General features: G+C 35.1%; 1 protein-coding gene across 1 annotated transcript in view; it reads left to right on the top strand.

The window, feature by feature from the left end:
• SYCP2 (synaptonemal complex protein 2) overlaps positions 1 to 13429 on the top strand; it is a 71510-nt gene extending 58081 nt beyond the window's left edge. Inside the window, 17 exon segments of the mRNA XM_082857854.1 lie at positions 977 to 1014; positions 1487 to 1651; positions 2926 to 3121; positions 4364 to 4563; positions 5946 to 5958; positions 7382 to 7487; positions 7489 to 7545; positions 8046 to 8103; positions 8474 to 8564; positions 8824 to 8979; positions 9547 to 9674; positions 10797 to 10891; positions 10984 to 11083; positions 11714 to 11772; positions 11911 to 11989; positions 12099 to 12155; positions 13167 to 13429. Of these exon segments, the coding sequence (XP_082713980.1) occupies positions 977 to 1014; positions 1487 to 1651; positions 2926 to 3121; positions 4364 to 4563; positions 5946 to 5958; positions 7382 to 7487; positions 7489 to 7545; positions 8046 to 8103; positions 8474 to 8564; positions 8824 to 8979; positions 9547 to 9674; positions 10797 to 10891; positions 10984 to 11083; positions 11714 to 11772; positions 11911 to 11989; positions 12099 to 12155; positions 13167 to 13241 (1673 nt within the window). The 3' untranslated portion in view covers positions 13242 to 13429.
• The last annotated feature ends 6337 nt before the right edge of the window (positions 13430 to 19766 follow it).

Below are 19766 nucleotides of genomic sequence, written 5' to 3'. Positions count from 1 at the left end.
AAAATGTTGAAAAATGTGGCTGGGTCTAGTCACAGTGTGTGGACTTTGAAGCAGTGTGTTATAAGCCAAGGAGAAACATGATAAGATTCACATACTCTCAGGGACCTTATAGTCTAGTAGGAAGATGTATAAGTAAAGACATTTATGACATGGGAAGTTATTAAAGGTTAGAATACTGAAGTCAGTAAATACTCTTAAAATAGAACACTTCTGAGTGAATTGTTTTGTTTTTATGGTTGAATGACAGTGAGCCAATATGTACAAGCTGGTTTATTGCCAGGAAGACCTTGGATAATCCCAATTCATTATTATTTCCTTGGCTGGGATAAGCCCAGTTCTTAGGCTTCAGTGAATATTTAGAAAGAGGAAATTGTCCTGGAAATGCAAAAAAGGGAATAGGGACTGAAGCAACTCTTAATAATATGGGTAAATCTTAGAAACATAATGATGGGTGAAAAATAAACCAAATCATAGAATATTTCATACAATGTGATAGATACTGTTTTACAAAGTTCATTATATTGTCTAGGGATATATATCTGTGAAGTAAAACTTTAAGAGCAAGTGACTAAGAAACAGATTTCAGGATAGCGATGACCTTTTGGCAGAGGGGATATGGAGGATCGTGTAAGAGGGAGTACACAAAGTAGATTCAGTATTATTCATAATCTGGTTCTTAGTGGAATGGTAGATTCATGGGTGTAACTTTATAATGTATGCTACATATTGTATGTTTAAAAGTGTATACTATAAAATAAAGGAGAATGGAAATTGGTAATTCATGTTGTACCAAACTATACTGTACAATTTATCAATGTCAGTTTAGTCTTATCTTGAAACTTAAAATTTTGAATGAATTTAAAGGTATATTCTTATTGTTTTTATGATTTTAACTTACATGCAGAAGTATTCTAACAAATTTTAATGGCAGTTCTTATCTATTTGAAAAATTTAACCTTATTTTCTTGAATTGCAGGACCATCTTTGGAAAGGGGACAGCCAAGATCTAAAATGGTAAAACCAGGAAGTCTGTGTTCAAACATCCCTTTAAAATTATTTTTCTCCTTGTAATGCAAAAATATCATTTGTCCCCTAATTTTATCCTTGTTATCAGTTCCTTGTTTTCTATAATTGTTCCAAGCTTTGCACACTTACTTCTACCTTCTGCCTTTTTGAATCATGTTGACTTGTTTTAAGTCTATTTTATTCTGTGGTTGTAGGTATTTTTGATATCTTTTCCTTTCTCTCTCTCTTACTTTAGTTATGTAATATATATCAGGCCTCACAGAGCTTTAATGGTAAGGATAAAAAGGTGATAAAGATATATTTGAAATGGAAAGATAAAATCCAGTCATTTTAAAAGTATTAATCAGGAATCTTTTTATTCCTACAAATATACAGATCTTGTCACAGTGCCAATTTTGTAGCAAATAGCTTGTATCTCAAAATATTGATCTAATATATTCAGGAATTTTTCTCCTAAAAGACACCCAACAAAAACATCACCAAAAAGGTAGATGAGACAGTTCCAGAGGGGAGAATGAGACTTCCACGACGAGCCGCAGAAACCAAAAAAAATTATAAAGATCTCTCAAATTCAGAATCAGAGAGTGAACAAGAATTTTCACATTCATTTAAAGAGATAGTAAAGGTAAATAGATACAATTCAGATTAATAGTTTCTAAAAGCCGTTTAAAATATTAAATATAGAATATATTTTTGTAAGAATGTCAGATTTATCTTGTCACTTCTTTTTATATGAGAAAACTTATATAACAATTCTAAAACTTGATCCTTAGGCAATATAATGTTAAAATTTATAATAAGTTGGCATTATTGTTACAAAAGAGATGTTTGACTCTAATAAAATTATAACTTTAGTATCTTTGAATTAGAGAAGTACTTGGTCTTTCCAAAATTATGCTTCAAGAAACTACAGACTGTTGGGAATCTGTGGATCTTTTTCTTGAATGAAAGCAAAAATATTGGATCTGAGGTTCTTTCCATACCCTGCCCCACCTCTGTTCACCCCTGACTTCTAGAGAGATGAAGGAACTTACCCAAGGTCACACAGCTAGGAAAAGGTTAAAAAAAAAAAAAAAAAGATTTGAACTCAAAAGAGTCTGGCAGGTCTCTGATCATTACACTGTTCTCATTTTATTACTATTATTTTTTGTACTTTTTTGTTTTGTTTTGTTTCATTTTTTGTTTTTTTGTTCTCATTTTAAATCATTAAACCTCCATCGCCCTCTGTTATCTCTTACCTGGAAGAACTTAAGGACTTCATAACTTACCTCCACATTTTCTTATCGCTTCCTACTTTAATTTACTATGGAAATAATTAGGTAAATCTTACCAAGCCACCTCTCATCTTACCTTCTTCAAAGGAAAACCCTGAAAATCTCCAAATAGACATTCAAAACACCGAAATACCTTTCCAAGCTTATTTTCTCACTTCCCCAGTATATACACAGAACTGTACCAGTCAAATAGAATAACCTGTGACTGCCAAACAAGAGCTGTGCTTCTCGCTACCTTTGCTCATATCAGTCGTCCTCCATACTCTCAGTATGTTCCCTTGCCATCTTCTTTTACAAACTCCTGAGCATGTTGAGTACCATGAAATCGGGGAATTCCTTCTGGTTTCCCTAAACTGGAAATCATCTTTTTTGAACCGTTATAGCATTTTATTTGTATCTATTAGGATATTTATTATAGTCTATAATATTTTCCTGTGAATTTGTCATATGCTTTCTTGTGTATTAGAAGGTCTTTCACTACTCATGTTGAGGCCCCTGTTATGCCTGTATGTAGTGATACAAGGCATTTAATAAATAATTCAATGTAATTTAATTAAATTGTTTTATGTGTCCAAGTATAAGTTATTTGTATTCGAGTATAATTGAAAGATATCAATACATTTAGGAGAAGATCCATTCCAGACGCAAAACCATGAAACTGCCAAAGAAACAGCAGAATCCCTTCACTGCCGAAACACAAGAGGATGTATCAAAAGAATGGAAAAACTCACCTCTACTGAAAGATACTATAAGAGATAATAACCTTGATCTATCTCCTGTAACTTTATCTGGGAGTCCGTCATCTATAGAAGTAATGAGATGTCAGTATCATTTTTTTCTTTTAGTTGAATGTTCAGTAACTTTCTTTTATAACTAATTATGTGAAAATACAATTTGAAGACTAATTTTGAGGGATATGTTTTAAGATTTTCAGTAGTCAAAACTTCATTTTTAAACTAGTTAATGCTAGTAACTTGGTCTTTGCTAAGTAGACTTGGGAACAATATTACTATGACACTGAAGTTTTACATGTTAGGAAGTTAAAGACCAAATGCTTCAATATAGAAAATACTTAATGTATACTTAAAAATTATAATGTGAAAGCTTGAATAAACACTTATGTTTTTAGCTCAGAATATATTTAATAAGAGGGAAATAATGATGGGGATTTCTATTTTCTCATTTTTACATTTCATTGACAAAATTCTCCAAGGAATATCATGGTCAATCTTTGGAGCTGTAGTGGATTATCTTCATAAACAACTGAAGTTCTGCTTTTATTTAAAAATAATTGGGAAAGAGAAAATTTATTCTTTGGAGCTCTGGCATATGTATATATTTTTCTAGTATAGAAACTATAAGAATAAGTTTCTACTTTTAGTATATTTTTCATTTCCCTTTATGGCTATTTTAAAGCATTTCTAAGTGTCTGTCATTTTAGCTAAAATTCAAGACCATTCAACACCAGTTAATGTACATTTCCTCTAAAGTAGCTACTTTGTTCTTTTCTAGAATATTTTCATAATGCTTGGGACCACTGTCATCTCAGATAAGCACACACTTAGAAGACAGATGCACATGCCCTGATTTGATTTGAAAACTGTCTGAGAATTCATTTATACTAAGACTTACTTCAGCCATGAATTTTCTCATCTATATATAAAGGATGTAGACCAGATGATTTCCCAAGCCATTTCTAACCATAAGATTCTGTGACTTTAATATATATCAGTACTGCTGTCAAAATTACTCAAGATAATAATTAGGTTGATCATTATAGTGCAGCCCATACTACAGATATTTGTGTTTGAAAATGTTTTGAAAGTTCTTACAGTTACAATTTTGTTTTAAATTGAGACATTAATATTATTCAAAGTCTTATAAAAATATTTTACACTTAATTTTATCTTGATTTATTGAACATTTATCCTTTCTAAATACAGCTAAGATTTGAGGATTTGATAAATTACTGTATTTTTTAGAATTTAATAATACTATTTCTAAAGATGTCAGTGATTAACACCTGCCATCTCTTTTTGTTTGTGTTTTGTGAGGCAATATAGGTATAGAGGAAATAACAGAAGGGGATTTTTCTCAGGACTATGGCTGTATAACAAAATCAGTATCACCTTATCCAAAAATTTCATCACCTGAATCCTTAGACAGTGGAGATGGAAGTCCAGTAAAGTCACCCAAGAACAGTGAGAAGAACTTACTATGTACAAGAGAAAGCTGCTCACCAATTCCACGATCATTCTTTTTGGTAAGGAAATAATGTATATATATTTTTTCCTTTATTAGATATACCTGAAGGGAGTAAATCATTTGCCTCTAATCTTAATCAAATGTACAGTGCTTGTCTATTTAAGGTTTTGAGTTTGGTCTGGGGGAGAGAAGGAACCTACCAATAAGTAAAACAGCCTCAGTGAACTAACAGACTGATACACACAGGAGAAAGATGTAGTGGTATGAGAAGTACAGAGTACTGATAAGAATTCTGTGATAGGAACAGTCACTTCCAAAGAGGTACTGCGTATTTGTCTACATGTCAGAACTACATTTCCTAGATTGGAACAGGCTTATTCCTGCAACACAGGCGCTTCTTTCCGGTTTCACCATAACTCGAAGTCTGTAACCTTTTAGTTACTAAATCACAAGTTGGCAAAGCAAACTGACAAAGAATATAGTTGAAAACAGTATGACTATAGCATTTGCTTTACAGATTTGTAAAGGAACTTTAATAGTTAAATGGCATGAATATTAACGTAATGGTATATTGAAAAAGTCTTTATTCTGCCGCTCATTTATTATATGTACCATTTCTTATTAATAAAATACATACATATGCTCAAAAGTCTTTTAAAAAGGTATTAGAGAAAGGAATCAATTATGGGTCAAAGTGAGGGAGTGTAGATTAAAATATAATGTCTATGAGGAGTAGTTTGTAGTTTGAATTCTGCTTTTTTTTTTTTAAGTTGTTTGTACTTTGGTACCAGTTTACAAAACCCACCTCACCTCCTTGGCTTGGGCTGTATAGAAGGCTTAATTTGGAGAATTTTGAAGTAGTGATAAAGCTACAGAACTGATTGCCAAACAGAATCTTATATGAAACCTTCAGTGTGCCAAACATAAAAATAAAAATGCAGTTATGCTATTTAAAGCAGATGGGTCTAAACTGTCGCCTACACACCTCCCTCCCTCCCTCTCTGATAACCCCCCAAAAGCACCTTTGCAAGACTCTTAATTTCTACAGACCACAATTTGAAACCATTTCCCACTAGACCATCATCCCATGGTCCTTTCTCAGTATTGCTCTGTCATCCCTCCTTTCCTTGAATCCTTTCTCCCTTTAGTATCCCATCTTGCAAATCTCAACACCTTAGGTCATCCCCACCCACCTACTTTGATGCTATCTGTGCTAGATGGAATTTTAATTGTAACATATTTATTGGCTGGACATTTACAGGAGACACTGTGTTTCCCATTTACTGTTGACTCTTAATTAGGTATTGGAAATTTGCTATATAAATTAGTTGTACCAGCTTACACTCTCCAACAATGCTATGTGATCGTGCGCATTTTTCTACAGTTTTTTGCCCATCTGATGAGTGTAAAGTGTGTCTGACTTTAATTTGCATTTTTCAGATTAACAGCATCAGTGAGTATTTTCATATTTTTTGGCCACTTTGTAAATTGTGTTTTTTCCAATTTTTAAATTGCATAGTTTGATTTTTCCTATAAATTTGTAGGAGTTCTTACTGTATTCTGGAGATTAATTCTTTATTGGTTATATACATTGCAGATGTTCTTTTTCTAGTATGTAGCGGTCTTTCACTTAGTTAAATCAAAATGTGATGTAATGAAATTTACCAATCTTCTGTTCTTCAAGAAATCCTTCCCTCAGTTATTGTCATAAAAATATTTTCCTTTCTTGTACAAATGTTAGTTTTAACTTTGAGGTTTTCCATCTTCCTAGGCTTCCTCTTTGCATATGGCTAGTGAATCAGTGCAACATCATGCATTGGATACCCCTCCTTTCTCTATCATTTGTGATGCCAGTTTGGTCACAGCCTTGGCAACCACATGGGTCAGCTGTTTGGCCAGTAGAATATAGAACAGTGCCTATCTTCGAGCTAATACAACATTGCTTCAATTAGTGTAGTTTTATGCTTACAGGGGTCTCACCACCCCCATCCTCACCCTCATCTCATTCTGCTTCTAAATTCTCTTGGCCCTATACTTGTCCAATAAAATTTAGAATTAGTTTGTGTAAGGGAAGAATTGCCATTTCCCAGTATCGTTACTGAGATTTCTCATCGACATATTTCATTTTTCTACTTTTTGGTCTTATTTCCAACAAAGTTGTGTCAAATCTTCCACAAAGAAAGTTGTACTTCTGCAGTGTTTTATGGGCCTTTTTCTTTACTGTATGTAAAAAAAAAAAAAACTTTAAAACAATTGTTTTCTGGATTTTTAACTTTTTGCTTTTGTGTAGAAACACTATTGATTTTTATATGTCCCCACACCCTTGGCAAATTCTCTCATAATCGCCTGCCTCGATTCTCTTGTATTTTGAATATAGATAATCATAAACTGTTTTTTATGGTAATTTTTGCATTTTCTCTTCCAGTCCTTATACTGCATGGTCTTTTCATTTGTAAGGTTACTATGACCTGTAGAGCAGTGCTAAATAGATATCATGCTAGCATGCATGCTTATCGATAGTTTTTGGTAGATACTTGTTATCAGATTAAAGTTCTAATTGTTTAAGTGCCTTTTTTTCAGTTATGAATGGGTGTTGAGTTTTAGTAGGGAATGAGTTACTCCATCAAAATTTAAGTAGTTTGGTTTAATGTTGTTGTGTTTTTCTTACTTTAGTTTTCTAACTTCCTTTGGGTTTCTGTGTGTCTTGTTCATTCATAGCCCAGTTAAGAATAATACCATTGTGAATAGAAACAATGTAAATTCTGTGGTACAGTTGGCCCTCCATATCCATCGGTTCCACACCTGTGGACTCAACCAACTGTGATCACTATTTTATATATGGGACGGTAGCATCAGTGGATTTTGATATTTGTAAGGGTCCCGGAACCGAATCGGCCCCGCAGATACTGAGGGAGGAGTGTACTTATACAGGAAATACAAAAATTGCAACAGCTATTCAGATGTAAGCAGTTACAGTTCAGAAAAAATTTATGGAAATTGAACCTCCACATATGAAAATCATATTTGAAGCAAAAGAGGGGTATATATGGTAGTGTATCCATCAAGCTTTCCTTATACTAAGTTGGTTCTTATAAGAATCAGATTATGGGCCTTTAATAATAGTTATAATAATTTAGTATTTTTCAATGGTTATTATCTGAAAATATGATGTTTAAAATATGTAGGATGGTTTGATCATAGAAAAAGAGTTGAAATTTTTTAAATGAGATGGTCTTAAATAGGCTATCACTGCTAAACCACTGACATATTTATAATTAGGACTTTCTGGTTTCATGATCATACAGGAATTTGGGTGAGCTTTTTTTCCACTATAGAAGTCCACCAATCCATCAACAAAAATCTTTTAATAACCTATAAAATACAGAATGTTAAGATAGAATTTTACAGCTTGGAGTGGGCTGGGTTTTGACCTGGACCTAAGTGGATAGGTTGGCATATATACAGACTGACTGGAGAAGCAGCAGTAACCTAAGTACAGAAAGGCTATACCGGAAGTGGACATGCATTTTCATAAAACAGGAAAAAGACTAATGTGACTGTAACAACAAACTTGTGTATTGAAACAGTAAGACATAAGGTTAGAGGACAAAGATATGGCTTAAAGATACAGCTTGAAAGAACTAGTTTAGACTTTTCTTTTCTATGGCTTCCCATTTCTTGACTCAAATAAAGAAATCAAAATCCTAATAAGGAAGAACTGAAAAGTAGGAGTAGTTTAAAAAAGCCAGCTCAAAACTATTGCTGTAATTTAAGATTGAGGTTAACATAAGAATTTAGGTAAATGCATGGTAGTGTGAGACATAAAAAGGTATAGAAACAAAACAATCTGAAAAAAAAGAATTGATAGCATTTGCAATTTACTGTCTTTAGAGTTTGAGAAAGATGGTCAAAGGTGAATCCAAGAGTAATTACAGAATATTTTTTCCTATTTCTGATACATACTTTAGGAAAGTCATTCAGCATCTCCATTATCCATGTCTAGTGAAGGAAGAGGGAAAATATGGTGTGGCATGTCCTATGACTCCACTCATGTATCAGGTTTGTAGTCAAAGACTTGCTTTTTAAAAAACATGTTAATCACCAAAATACTGCTGTAAAATTTCATCTGAGGAAATTATATATTTTAAGTCAATTTAGTTAATGTTAAAATGAAAGTAAGTACAATAGAATTTAATGCACAGTTACCTAAAACTATACAGATAATGGAAACAAAGGCCTTTTTTATAAAAGCAAGTATATATTAGGTATTTGTAATTAAGATTGTAGCACTGTTAATTACTTTTTAACTGTTTCTAAGGCCCTACACAACATCTTAGTCGCAAACGAATGTACATAGAAGACAATCTAAGTAATCCTGGTGAAGCAGAATTGGAAGAAGAAGAAGAAGAAAGAGCAAACTTGCTTCCCAAGAAAGTGTCTAAAGCAGAAGGTGCAGATCATCACACTTGGAAAGGTAGGTAGAGCAAATGCCTATGTCAAAATGCATTTATTTTTGAAAATGGTTTCTTAGATCTTGAGTGGTTCTACTCACAAAACAAATTCCTTTGTAAAGATAACTTTGTATAAATCCAAGAAGGATAATGCTTTATCACAAAGTTCACTTTACCTGAATAATGTTATAGTAAGGGTCTTTTTACTCATAAATCTCCCTTATCATTCTATCACTGATTACCACAGACAAGTTTTACTAGAGTATGAATTTACTGATAGATGAGTGTGTCACTAAATACTTGGGTTAATAATGTAGTAGTTAAGAACTAGTTTTTTTTAAAAATCAGTCCAAGTATGTTCTATTTTAATGTTACTGTTTCTGCCTTAATTCCCATGCTAGAAGGTTTTTTTAGTTAAGTCAAAATAATATTTTAGATGAAAAATATAGTAGTCTGTCTTTGATTTTATAATCCTTAGATTACATATAGAATCTAAAAATAAGATAGATTTGTTCGCAGCCTCATGACAAATAATGCTGAATTTATAACAATGCATATCTTAATTTTGGCTGATTGTCTTCATTTTTTAGTGTCTGAAAGTTTATCTCCATTATCAACAAATGACTTTTGTATTCCTGGGGAGAACTGGGAAACTGAAATTTCAGGTATAGGGACGATGTGTGAGGAGTTCAATACAGAATTTAGGAGGAAAGTTCATGTGAGTTGTCATTCTTTAAATTATGATTTATATTTGCACCCAATAACATGACAATATGGCACACTTTCTACTAGACTGTCAGTTTGACCCTTTGGCAACAAAACACTTCTTCGTGAACTCACCTTTCCTCATTTACTGGTGAAAAATTGGAATGATTCCTAGGCGAAAAGCCTTATTATCTCATGAGCCCAGTTCCTTTTCTAAAATCTGTGCATTACTTGTATTCTTTCTTTTTCTATGGGTTCTCTTTGTCCTATTTTCCTTTTCAGTTTAACATTTTGAGTCTTCTGTGAATTTTCTTTTTTTTTTTTCTGAACGATTTTCTTTTCATGCCTAGTCTTTTTAATACATTCTTTAATCTCCACAGCAGTGACTGCTTGTTGAGGGTACTATATTAAAGTATAGAGGATGAGCAGCCTCAGAGAAATCCATTTCACTTTGTTTGTTTCACCAGTTCTGTACCTACATATCCTTAGTTACTGAGGTTCCAACGAGGTGATGTTTACAAAAACACTTTCTAAAATAATTTTTAATTATTATTGTTTTCTCCACCTATCTCTTTTTCTCACATGCCTATATTTAGAGTAGGCAGTTCTTTTTGCCCTCCTGTTAAGATATTTTTCTGCACAGGTTATCAGCCCTATCTCTTCTTTGCCTTTTTCATCTCTTCATGGGTAAAATCTGAAATTATTTAAGACTCTGTATATTTCTTTTGTTTTGATTTGATTTATCCAAGGTCAGTCTCATCTAAACAGAGAAGCCCTGATGCTGCGAATATATGTTTTTATGAAAAATGGTAATAAATAACTTTGAGTGTGGCTCTTACGCTGTGTTCCTGAAGAGAATTATAATCACTAGCTTTTTTGTAAATGTAGAATGTCATGTACTTATGAAAATAATTACCAGTTCCAACCCTCACTCAGAGCCTTCCTGGTGGAACTAGGCCCTGCTCTGAGCTTATTTATTAACACTTCAGTTGAGATCACTGAGTTTTTAATTTTTCACTTTTCTAAGTTCTTCTTAGGTATTTATATTTCATGGAAAAGGCTTTGGCCTTAATGTAGTCTTGGTTAGATTATTATTTTGTAAAGATTTTTCAAGTTAAAAATGAGTATTTTTCAGATCCGCCACAAAATGATGGATTATTTTACTAAACAGTCTTGGAAAACGGCTCAACAACATATAAAAACAGTGGACCATCAGATTCAGGAGTATAGGTCTGTGCTAAAAATCCCTTCTGAAATATTCTAAGTGCTGTGCTATAAGTGCTATCATTAAAAAAAAAAATCTCATTTTGTTTCTTTAATAGGATCAAAAAACTTGACAAATTCCAACTCATCATCATAGAGGAGCTGGAGAATTTTGAAAAAGATTCACAGTCTTTAAAAGATTTGGAGAAGGAATTTGTGGTTTGTGCTTTTAAGAGTTTAAAACTAATTTTAAAACCTCATTTTTAAAGAGCTACACTCAGGAAAACTTCTGTTAACCTTCTGCTTGTAGATCACACCATAAATGTTTTTGTTTTTTAGAACATAACTTAATCTTAGATTTTTAGTTAGTTTCATATACATACACTAAAAATACAGACTTAAGTTTATGATGCGGGGGAGGGATAAATTGGGAATTTGGGATTAACAGATACACACTACTATATATAAAATGGATTAACAACAAAGACCTACTATATAGCACAGGGAACTATATTCAATATCTTGTAAGAATCTGAAAAACAATATATATATATATATATGTATGTATAACTGAATCACTTTGCTGTACATCTGAAACACTGTAAATCAACTATACTTCAGTAAATATATATATAAAGTTTATGATGAATACCTTCGATAATAAAGGAGAAAGTCTGAAAGAGTTTGCTTTCAATTTTTTTTTTAGCCGAAAGAGTATAGGACATCTGCAATATTCTTAGCATATAGCCAAGTTTTTAAAATTAGGAATAATATAAATATAGTAAATTCTGCTAAGTTTTAATTTTTAGTCATAATTTACTATAATCAGTTTTGTATTTTGAAATTTAGGGCTTTTGGGAAAAGGTATTTCAGAAGTTCAGTGCCTATCATAAAAGTGAACAGCAGAGGTTAGTATGACATTCTTAATGATTAGAATCTATAACGTTAGATTTTATTATAATAGTTTAAAATTATATATACTATATTATAGCAATTTAATTTGTTAACTAAAATACAAAGGTAACTTTCATTATTCTATTTGTTAGACTTCACCTTTTAAAAGCTTCATTGGAAAAGAATGTCTTCTACAACACTGATTATGAAGAAACTATTTTTACATCTGAGGTATAAATTTTATATTTTTATATATAATCTCAATATTAGTCAGTCTAACTTGTCTTTTTGCTGTGAAAATTTTATAGTAAATTTCATGGGGGAAATTATTTATTCACAGATGTGTTTGATGAAAGAAAACATGAAAATGCTGCAAGACAGACTTCTTAAGGAAATGGTAAATCAGCTATCTAGTTTGGGTTTTTCAAATGGAATGATCAGTCATGCTTTTATATATTTAAATGGGAAATTCTTCCGCAGGTTTTTCTTCTGTCTTTTTGGATTGAGAGAAGCCAGTTTTAGCCCCACTGGGGCTTAGTTCTTTAAGTTTTTAAAATTAAAATGGGAGCAAATTTACAGTAGAAAAATAGGGGTGATTTAAATAATGAGTCCGTCTCCTAAGAAAAGATGGATTTAGAAATTTAAAAATAAGCTAGAAGCATGATTTCTTTGTATGCATCTAAGTACGATGCACTGCAACAGTCCTGATGTGTCTTCTGAAGTCCTGTGTCAGGGAGAACTACCCAGAAAGAACTATTGTCTACTTGGACAAGACGTCATTTCCTTAGATTTGGGGATTAAAGTAGCTGGCTTTCCAAAGGTCTAGTAGACCAGCAACTGCAATCAGGGGTTGGGGAGGGGGGAAGGTGTCTAAAGGTACTTCTCCAAGTGAACATGCCTTTGGTGTTTTCTCAAAGGTGGAGGCATTTCTATATGTATTTTAGTACTAATCTTTGATACAGGATATTTTAATACACTTTTATTAAATTTTAATAGAACCAGCATGCTGATATATAGCAGAGGATCAGGATGTGTGGCTAAGCCAGTTCAGCTTAAAGCACATAAGCTAACTAACTAGACTGATTCTTGCTGAAGTTCTTCTCCAGACTATAGATTTAATATTTAAAGGAAGAAAGTAAAAAATAAATTTCATTGATTTGGGGTTTAAAAGATGAGGTCTTCTCGCAACTGATCATCTAAATTCATCTAAATAGATCTAAAATATCAGTAATAAGCACATAATTCTGTAGAGATCTAGGAATGGACCCTGGTGAACTGGATAGAATGAACACTGATACATAATATCTTTATTCATAGTATCTAATATCTTGATTTTTTTTTTTTTTTACTGTTTTAAAGTTTCACTGTAAAACTACCAAAGTGTGATTTTTTTTTTTCTTGGCCATAGCAAGAAGAGCAGCTTCTTAATGTACGCAGAGGATTGATGTCATTATTCATGGCTCATGAAAGAAACAATGTGTGATGTCTAGTTGTTATCAACAAGTTTTATCCAGTTATTCCTTTGTGTGTATAGCTGGGGAATACCAGAGTAGCTCTACAAAGAAAATACATGTCACCCAGGCAAGAGTACCTTTGTAGGAACCTCTAAATTCAAAGAAATGTCCTCTAATGGATGAGAAAGAACCTACAGTCACTATAACATGACTCTTGAGACCCAAAGACTTTTGTCTGTACAATACTATTTTTTTTAGAAAGCTTTGGGAAACCAATCAGTAAAAGAAATTGGCTTGTTTTTAATAGTAATAGTTGCAGGAGACAAATATTGCCAAGTTAACTATACTCATAAACTAATAAACTAAAATTATCATATCAAATATATTTTAAAAGTCTGAACTAAAGTATTATTAAACTTTACTAGTTCAGAATATACTACAAGTAATAAAAATTTAGTGATGCATAGAAGGGGGAGGAGTCTGATTTAAAATGCTTCCCTGAGTGTAAATCACTACTTTCAGCACACTGTTGGAGAGTATATTTATTCAGTTATGGCTCCATTGTATTAGAAGGCACTAACTAGCCTAAAATAGTTAACATGTCTATCTAGAATTAAAATGGTATTAACTCGCAGCAGGCTGTTTTGACAAGTACTTTTTAAGCCCTAGTGTTCATTGTAATAATATATTTTGCTAGATTAATGTATAAAAATGAATATACATTTATTTGCTTTAAAGATATAATAAAGTTGAAATAAATGCTGTCACTGGGATTTTATACAATTATTTTACTTTATAAGTCATTTTCCTGTTTTATGAACATTGGATCAAGCAAAATATCCTCCAATCAATCAGACATCTGAAGTGTACCACCACGCAGCCTCACTCACTGTCGCACTTACCTGCTTCATGGTAGCAGAGTATTTGGATATTACCGGTATTTAAATACAGTGGTACAGGCTGCTTAGTCTAGATAAGCAAAGGAAGACCCTTCACATCTTAGCTTTATCCCATTGCTAGCATCAGCTAAGATTTACTGATTGATTGATATGGTAGCAGGGATTCTATGTCAAGAAACAGTGACAGGTCTGCTGTAATATTAACTACTACTCAGGCGTTGAAACTCCATGTTGCCCTGTGAGACTTCTTTAGAATCAATCCCATCGTGACACACATCCTTGTTTGCCTCATCCTTGGCCAGACTTCCAAGACTCCTAAATAATACATTATACTAATTCCTATACTGTGCTGTATGTGTAATCCTACCCAGGTTCCTACTTCCTCCCAGCTCTTTAAACCGTTCTGCTGTGACCCTGTCATGACCATAGTTGTGCCCTGAATCTCAACTTCAAACATCATCACCCCAGCCTGCTTTCTAGAGTAGTCCCAGGCTGTTTACTCCACCACTCTTCTGCTATTGCCTGTTAGTTACCCTTCTTGTCTGTCCTTCTTTCCTTACCGATTCTAGAGTCCTTAGTCCAAAATAAGTCTCTTGCCCTCTCTCCTCTCCTCAGCTTTATCCACTAGTTCATACCCCTCATTCCACAACCTGAACACCACTTGAGAAGTATAATCAAGGTTTAAATTTATGACTACATATTTCTTTCCTTTTTTTTTTTTTTTTGCGGGACGCGGGCCTCTCACGGTTGTGGCCTCTCCCGTTGCAGAGCACAGGCTCCGGACGCGCAGGCTCAGCAGCCATGGCTCATAGGCCCAGCCGCTCCGCGGCATGTGGGATCTTCCCAGACCGGGGCACGAACCCATGTCCCCTGCATCGGCAGGTGGACTCTCCACCACTGTGCCACCAGGGAAGCCCTATGACTACCTATTTCAAGTGGCTACACAGCATTGCTCAGTAATCCTTATTCTGCCCTGTTCAACTGCCTTCACCGTGTTTCCAGAGTATTACTGTATATCAGTACCTCCTTAATTCTTTGCCTTTTAGGGGATGGACTTACCTCATACTTTCCTCATCTCTTCTCCCTAAAATCTAACATGTTACCTGCATCAATACTGGCATTTCTGATTTCTCACATGTTCCAATGGCAGAATAGCCTCATTATTTCAGGACAATCTAATACCCCTGGCTAGTGCTCTGAATCCTGTTGTCTGACTTCTCTCTACTGATGTGTATAGCCCACACTTATTTTTACTTATTTTTATTTTTTAAAAAGGACTTTGACAACAAGTTCCTCTTTAACTGCTGCCCTCCCTATGTAATTCTCTACTCACCCTCACACAGAACGTATCAAAAGAATTTTCGCGAGTTACTATCTCAACCCACTTCTTATTTGCCCCTTACCTACCTCCCCTCAGTCCAGCTTCTGTCCCTACAATTTCACTGAGATAGCTTTTATCAAAATCACCAGTTATTTTACCAAATCTTATCTCTGTGTACTTCTCACGCAGCTTCTCAGTACCATTCCACAGTTAAAAACCCCCTTGGCCGGCACATATTTTCCACCCTTTCTTGGCTTATTTCTGGCTTCCCTTAATAGGGGGCTCAATCCTAGTCTATCACTTCAATCTATACCTTCTCCTTAGGTAATTTCATCTTTGTATTGATGACTTCCAAATGTAGAAACATGCTGACCTTCACTTTAGAATGTCATATACACTACTTTATTGATAGTTTTAATAAACATCTCAATTCTCCAAACAACTCGATTTCTCTCTCAGCAGCAGTCCCTCTCACCACCAGAGAAAAGAAAAAATAAACCTGTCCTTCCATCTCAGTAAATGTCACTTTTATCCACCCAACTGTTCAAGCCAAAACCTAGAAGTAATTCCTGATTGCTCCGTTTCTTTTGGCCAGTTAATCAATCAACAAGTCCTGCAGACTGTACTGCCAAAAATATGTTCTACATATGTATACTTTCTGTCACTTCCACTGTCACTACCTTTGACAGTGTCAACATCATTTCTCACATAGACAATTTCAACAGCCTCCTAGATTGCTTTCCAGTGTTCATACTTGCCTTTTTACAACCCTTTATGCACTTAGCAGCCAATATGTTCTTGCTAAATCATAAATCATACCATGCTTCTGACTCCGTATGTAAAACTCTCCAGTGAAAATACATTCTTAACCAATGGGTCAAAGAAGAAATCACAAAGGAAATTAGAAAATACTTGGGGACAAATGAAAATGCAACATATTCAAAGCAGTGCTCAGAGAAATTTACAGCTGTACGTTTATACACATTAAAAATGAAGAAAGATCTCAAATTAATAACCTAACTTTATAACTTTAAAGAACTAGGAAAAGAGCAAACTACACCCAAAGCTGTCAGAAGGAAGGAAATAATAGATATTAGAGTTTTTTTTAAAAAAGAATAGAAAACAGAAAATAAATAAAACCAAAAGCTGATTCTTTGAAAGTTCTTCATTAAGTCTTAGTGATGCAAACACAGACAGCTGAGTGGGTCTTTTATCTCCTGCCAGGACCCTGACTGACACCCCAGATGACACAGAGCCTGCCTGCCCTGCCCACTTTTCTCTCCTCACAGCCTCCTTAGGGAGACTGAGCTATTATGTCCATCCCACACATCATGACTCTTCCTTTGCCAGGCTGAGGCCCCCTCCTCCCTCCCAGGACCATCTTTGCCGGTCTTATGGCTAATAAAGACCTGGGTTTTACCTGCACCTCTCCTCCCTCCGCCCTCGCTCCAAGAGATGAGACAGATCACTTCTCAGTCAGCAAGTAGGCGACAACCCGTGGGCACACACATGGTGGGAGGCATAGGCATGGCTCCGAGCTGGCTGCCTTCCCTTCACTCACCCCCAGGGCTCCAACCAGGAGTCCTGTCTGGAAGCTGGAACTGGCCAAGGGCCACTTGAGTGGGACAGGGAGAAGAAAAGGAAGGCCTGGGGTGAGGAGAGGGAGGTACTTGCTCTGAGACTGGGTCCTCTCTAGACCTTTGCCCTCTTCCCCCACCATCGCCTCCCTTTGGTTGAACAGCCCTGAACCATGGGGTCAATATTGTCGGCAGCCCAAGGCCAAGTTTGCACAAAACCCATGTGTCCTTTGGGAAACGTGATGTCAGTGTTCGCGTATAACCCCCTCCTATCTAGGTCTGAGGTCCTTGGAAATGGAACCCTAAAAGGAGAAAATCTGGAAGACACCTCCTGGAGTACTGCAAATCTGAGCCATGGGGCTTCATGAGCAAACTCATGGAAGTTATCCCAACTTTGACTTGAGGAAGTCATCTAAGCAGAGAATCTAAGGAAGTCTTTTGGTGGCTCTGCCTCCCCCCGCTTCCACTGCTGTCTCCCACCCCCAATTCCCCCCTCCCCCAGATCTAACCTCCCTCCCTCCAACTACAGCTTCAGTCCCCAGGGCCAAGACTAAGGTGACAAATGAGGCACTTGCCTTGGGGGCACAATTTGAAGGGGATGCCAAAAAAATTCATCAGTCAAGATAAATAATATCTTAATGCAATATTTTAAGAAATCAAAATCAACGCCAAAAATCCAAGATGAACAAAATAGCAAATTTTAAAATAAACTAAATTTAGAAAGGGGGAAAAAAGTTGATTCTTTGAAAAGATCAAGAAAATTGATAAAACATTAGTTAGATTGCCTAAGAGCAACAGAAGACTAAACTTTCTAAAATCAGAAATGAAAATTGGGAATATTACTACTGACCTTACAAAAACAGGATTACAAGAGAATTATGAACGACTGTATGCCAACAAATTAGACAGCTTGTATGAAATGGATGAATTCTTAGAAACACTACCAAAACTGATTCAAGAAGAAACAGACAATCTGAACAGACTTACAACAAGTAAAGAGATTTAATCAGTAATCAAAAACCTCCCAGCAAAGAATTCTACGGAACATTTAAAGAAGAACTAATACCAGTCCTTCTCAAATACTTCCAGAAAACAGAAGAGGGAACATTCCTAACTCATTCTATGAGGCCAGCAATACCTTGCTACCAAAGTCAGATAAAGACGTCACAAGAAAATTACAGACCAATATCCCTTATGAATATAAATGTAAAATCTTCAACGAAATACTAGCAAACTGAATCCAGAAGCATATTAAAAGGAGTATATTTAATGAAGGAGTTGAAAGATCTGAACACTGAAAACTACAAAACATTATTGAAAGAAAGAAGACCTAAGTAAGTGGAAAAGACATCCCATGGTCATCCCATCCGACTGCAAGACTTAACACTGTTAAATGGCAATACTCTCTCAAGCAGTCTACACATTTAATGCAATCCCTATCAAAATTCCAAGCCCTTTCTGCAGAAATGAAAAAGCCAATCCTAAAAATCACACAGAAATGGAAGGGACCCAACATAGCAAAACAACGTTGATAAAAGAATGATAAAGTTGGAGGACTCACAGTTCCCAATTTCATACTTACTACAAAGCTAAATGAAAACAGTATGGTACCTACAGAAGGATAGACATAACAGAGCAATGAAATAGAATTGAGAGTCTAGCAAAAATCCTATTCATCTATGGTCAGTTGAGTTTCAAGGTGGTGCCTGGAAACCTTGGCAAGGGTGCCAAGACCATTTGGTGGAGAAATAATAGTCTCTTCAACCAATGGTTATGGGACAACTGGATAGCCACATGCCAAACAATAAAACTGGACTCATCCACCTCACCTTACACCATATATAAGAATTAACGTTAAATGGATCAAAAACCTAACAGTAAGAGCTAAAACTATAAAACCCGTAGGAAAAAAACATAGTAAATCTTCATGACCTTGGATTTGGCAATGGATTGTTAGATATGACACCAAAAACACCAGCAACAGAAAAAAATGTAATTTGGACTTCATCAAAATATTTTTTTAAAAAAGGACTTTTGTGCATCAAAGAATACTTTCATGAAAGGAAAAAAGAACAACCTACAGAATGGGAGAAAATATTTGCAAATCATATATCTCATTAGGGTCTAGTATCCAAAATATACAAAAAATACTTACAGCTCAACAACAAAATGACAATCTGATTAAAATATATGGGCAAAGGACTGGATAAACAGTTCTCCAGAGAAGACATACCAATGTCCAACAAACACATGAACATATACTGAGCATCATTAGTCATTAGGAAAATGGAAGTCAAAACCATAATGAGATCCCAACTTTATACCCGCTAGGATGGTTAGAATCAAAAAAACAGAAAGTAAGTGTTGGCAAGGATGTGCAGGAATTGGAACGCTTGTGCATTTCTGGGGGAATGTAGAATAATGCAGCCACTCTGGAAAACAATTTGGTGGTTCCTCAAAAAGTTAAGCAAGGGGGCTTCCCTGGTGGTGCAGTGGTTAAGAATCCGCCTGCCAATTCAGGGGACATGGGTTCGATCCCTGGTCTGGGAAGATCCCAGATGCCATGGAGCAACTAAGCCCATGCGCCACAACTACTGAGCCTGCGCTCTAGAGCCTGCGAGCCACAACTACTGAGCCTGGGCGCCACAACTACTGAAGCCCGCACGCCTAGGGCCTGTGCTCTGCAACAAGAGAAGCTACTGCAATGAGAAGCCCGCACATCGCAACAAAGAGTAGCCCCTGCTCGCCGCGACTAGA

This window comes from Leucopleurus acutus, assembly GCF_964270905.1.
Source record: "Leucopleurus acutus genome assembly, chromosome: 16".
NCBI classification, from domain to species: Eukaryota; Metazoa; Chordata; class Mammalia; order Artiodactyla; family Delphinidae; genus Leucopleurus; species Leucopleurus acutus.
Note: the sequence above shows the minus strand (reverse complement) of the source record. Positions and strands in the feature narration are given on the sequence as shown.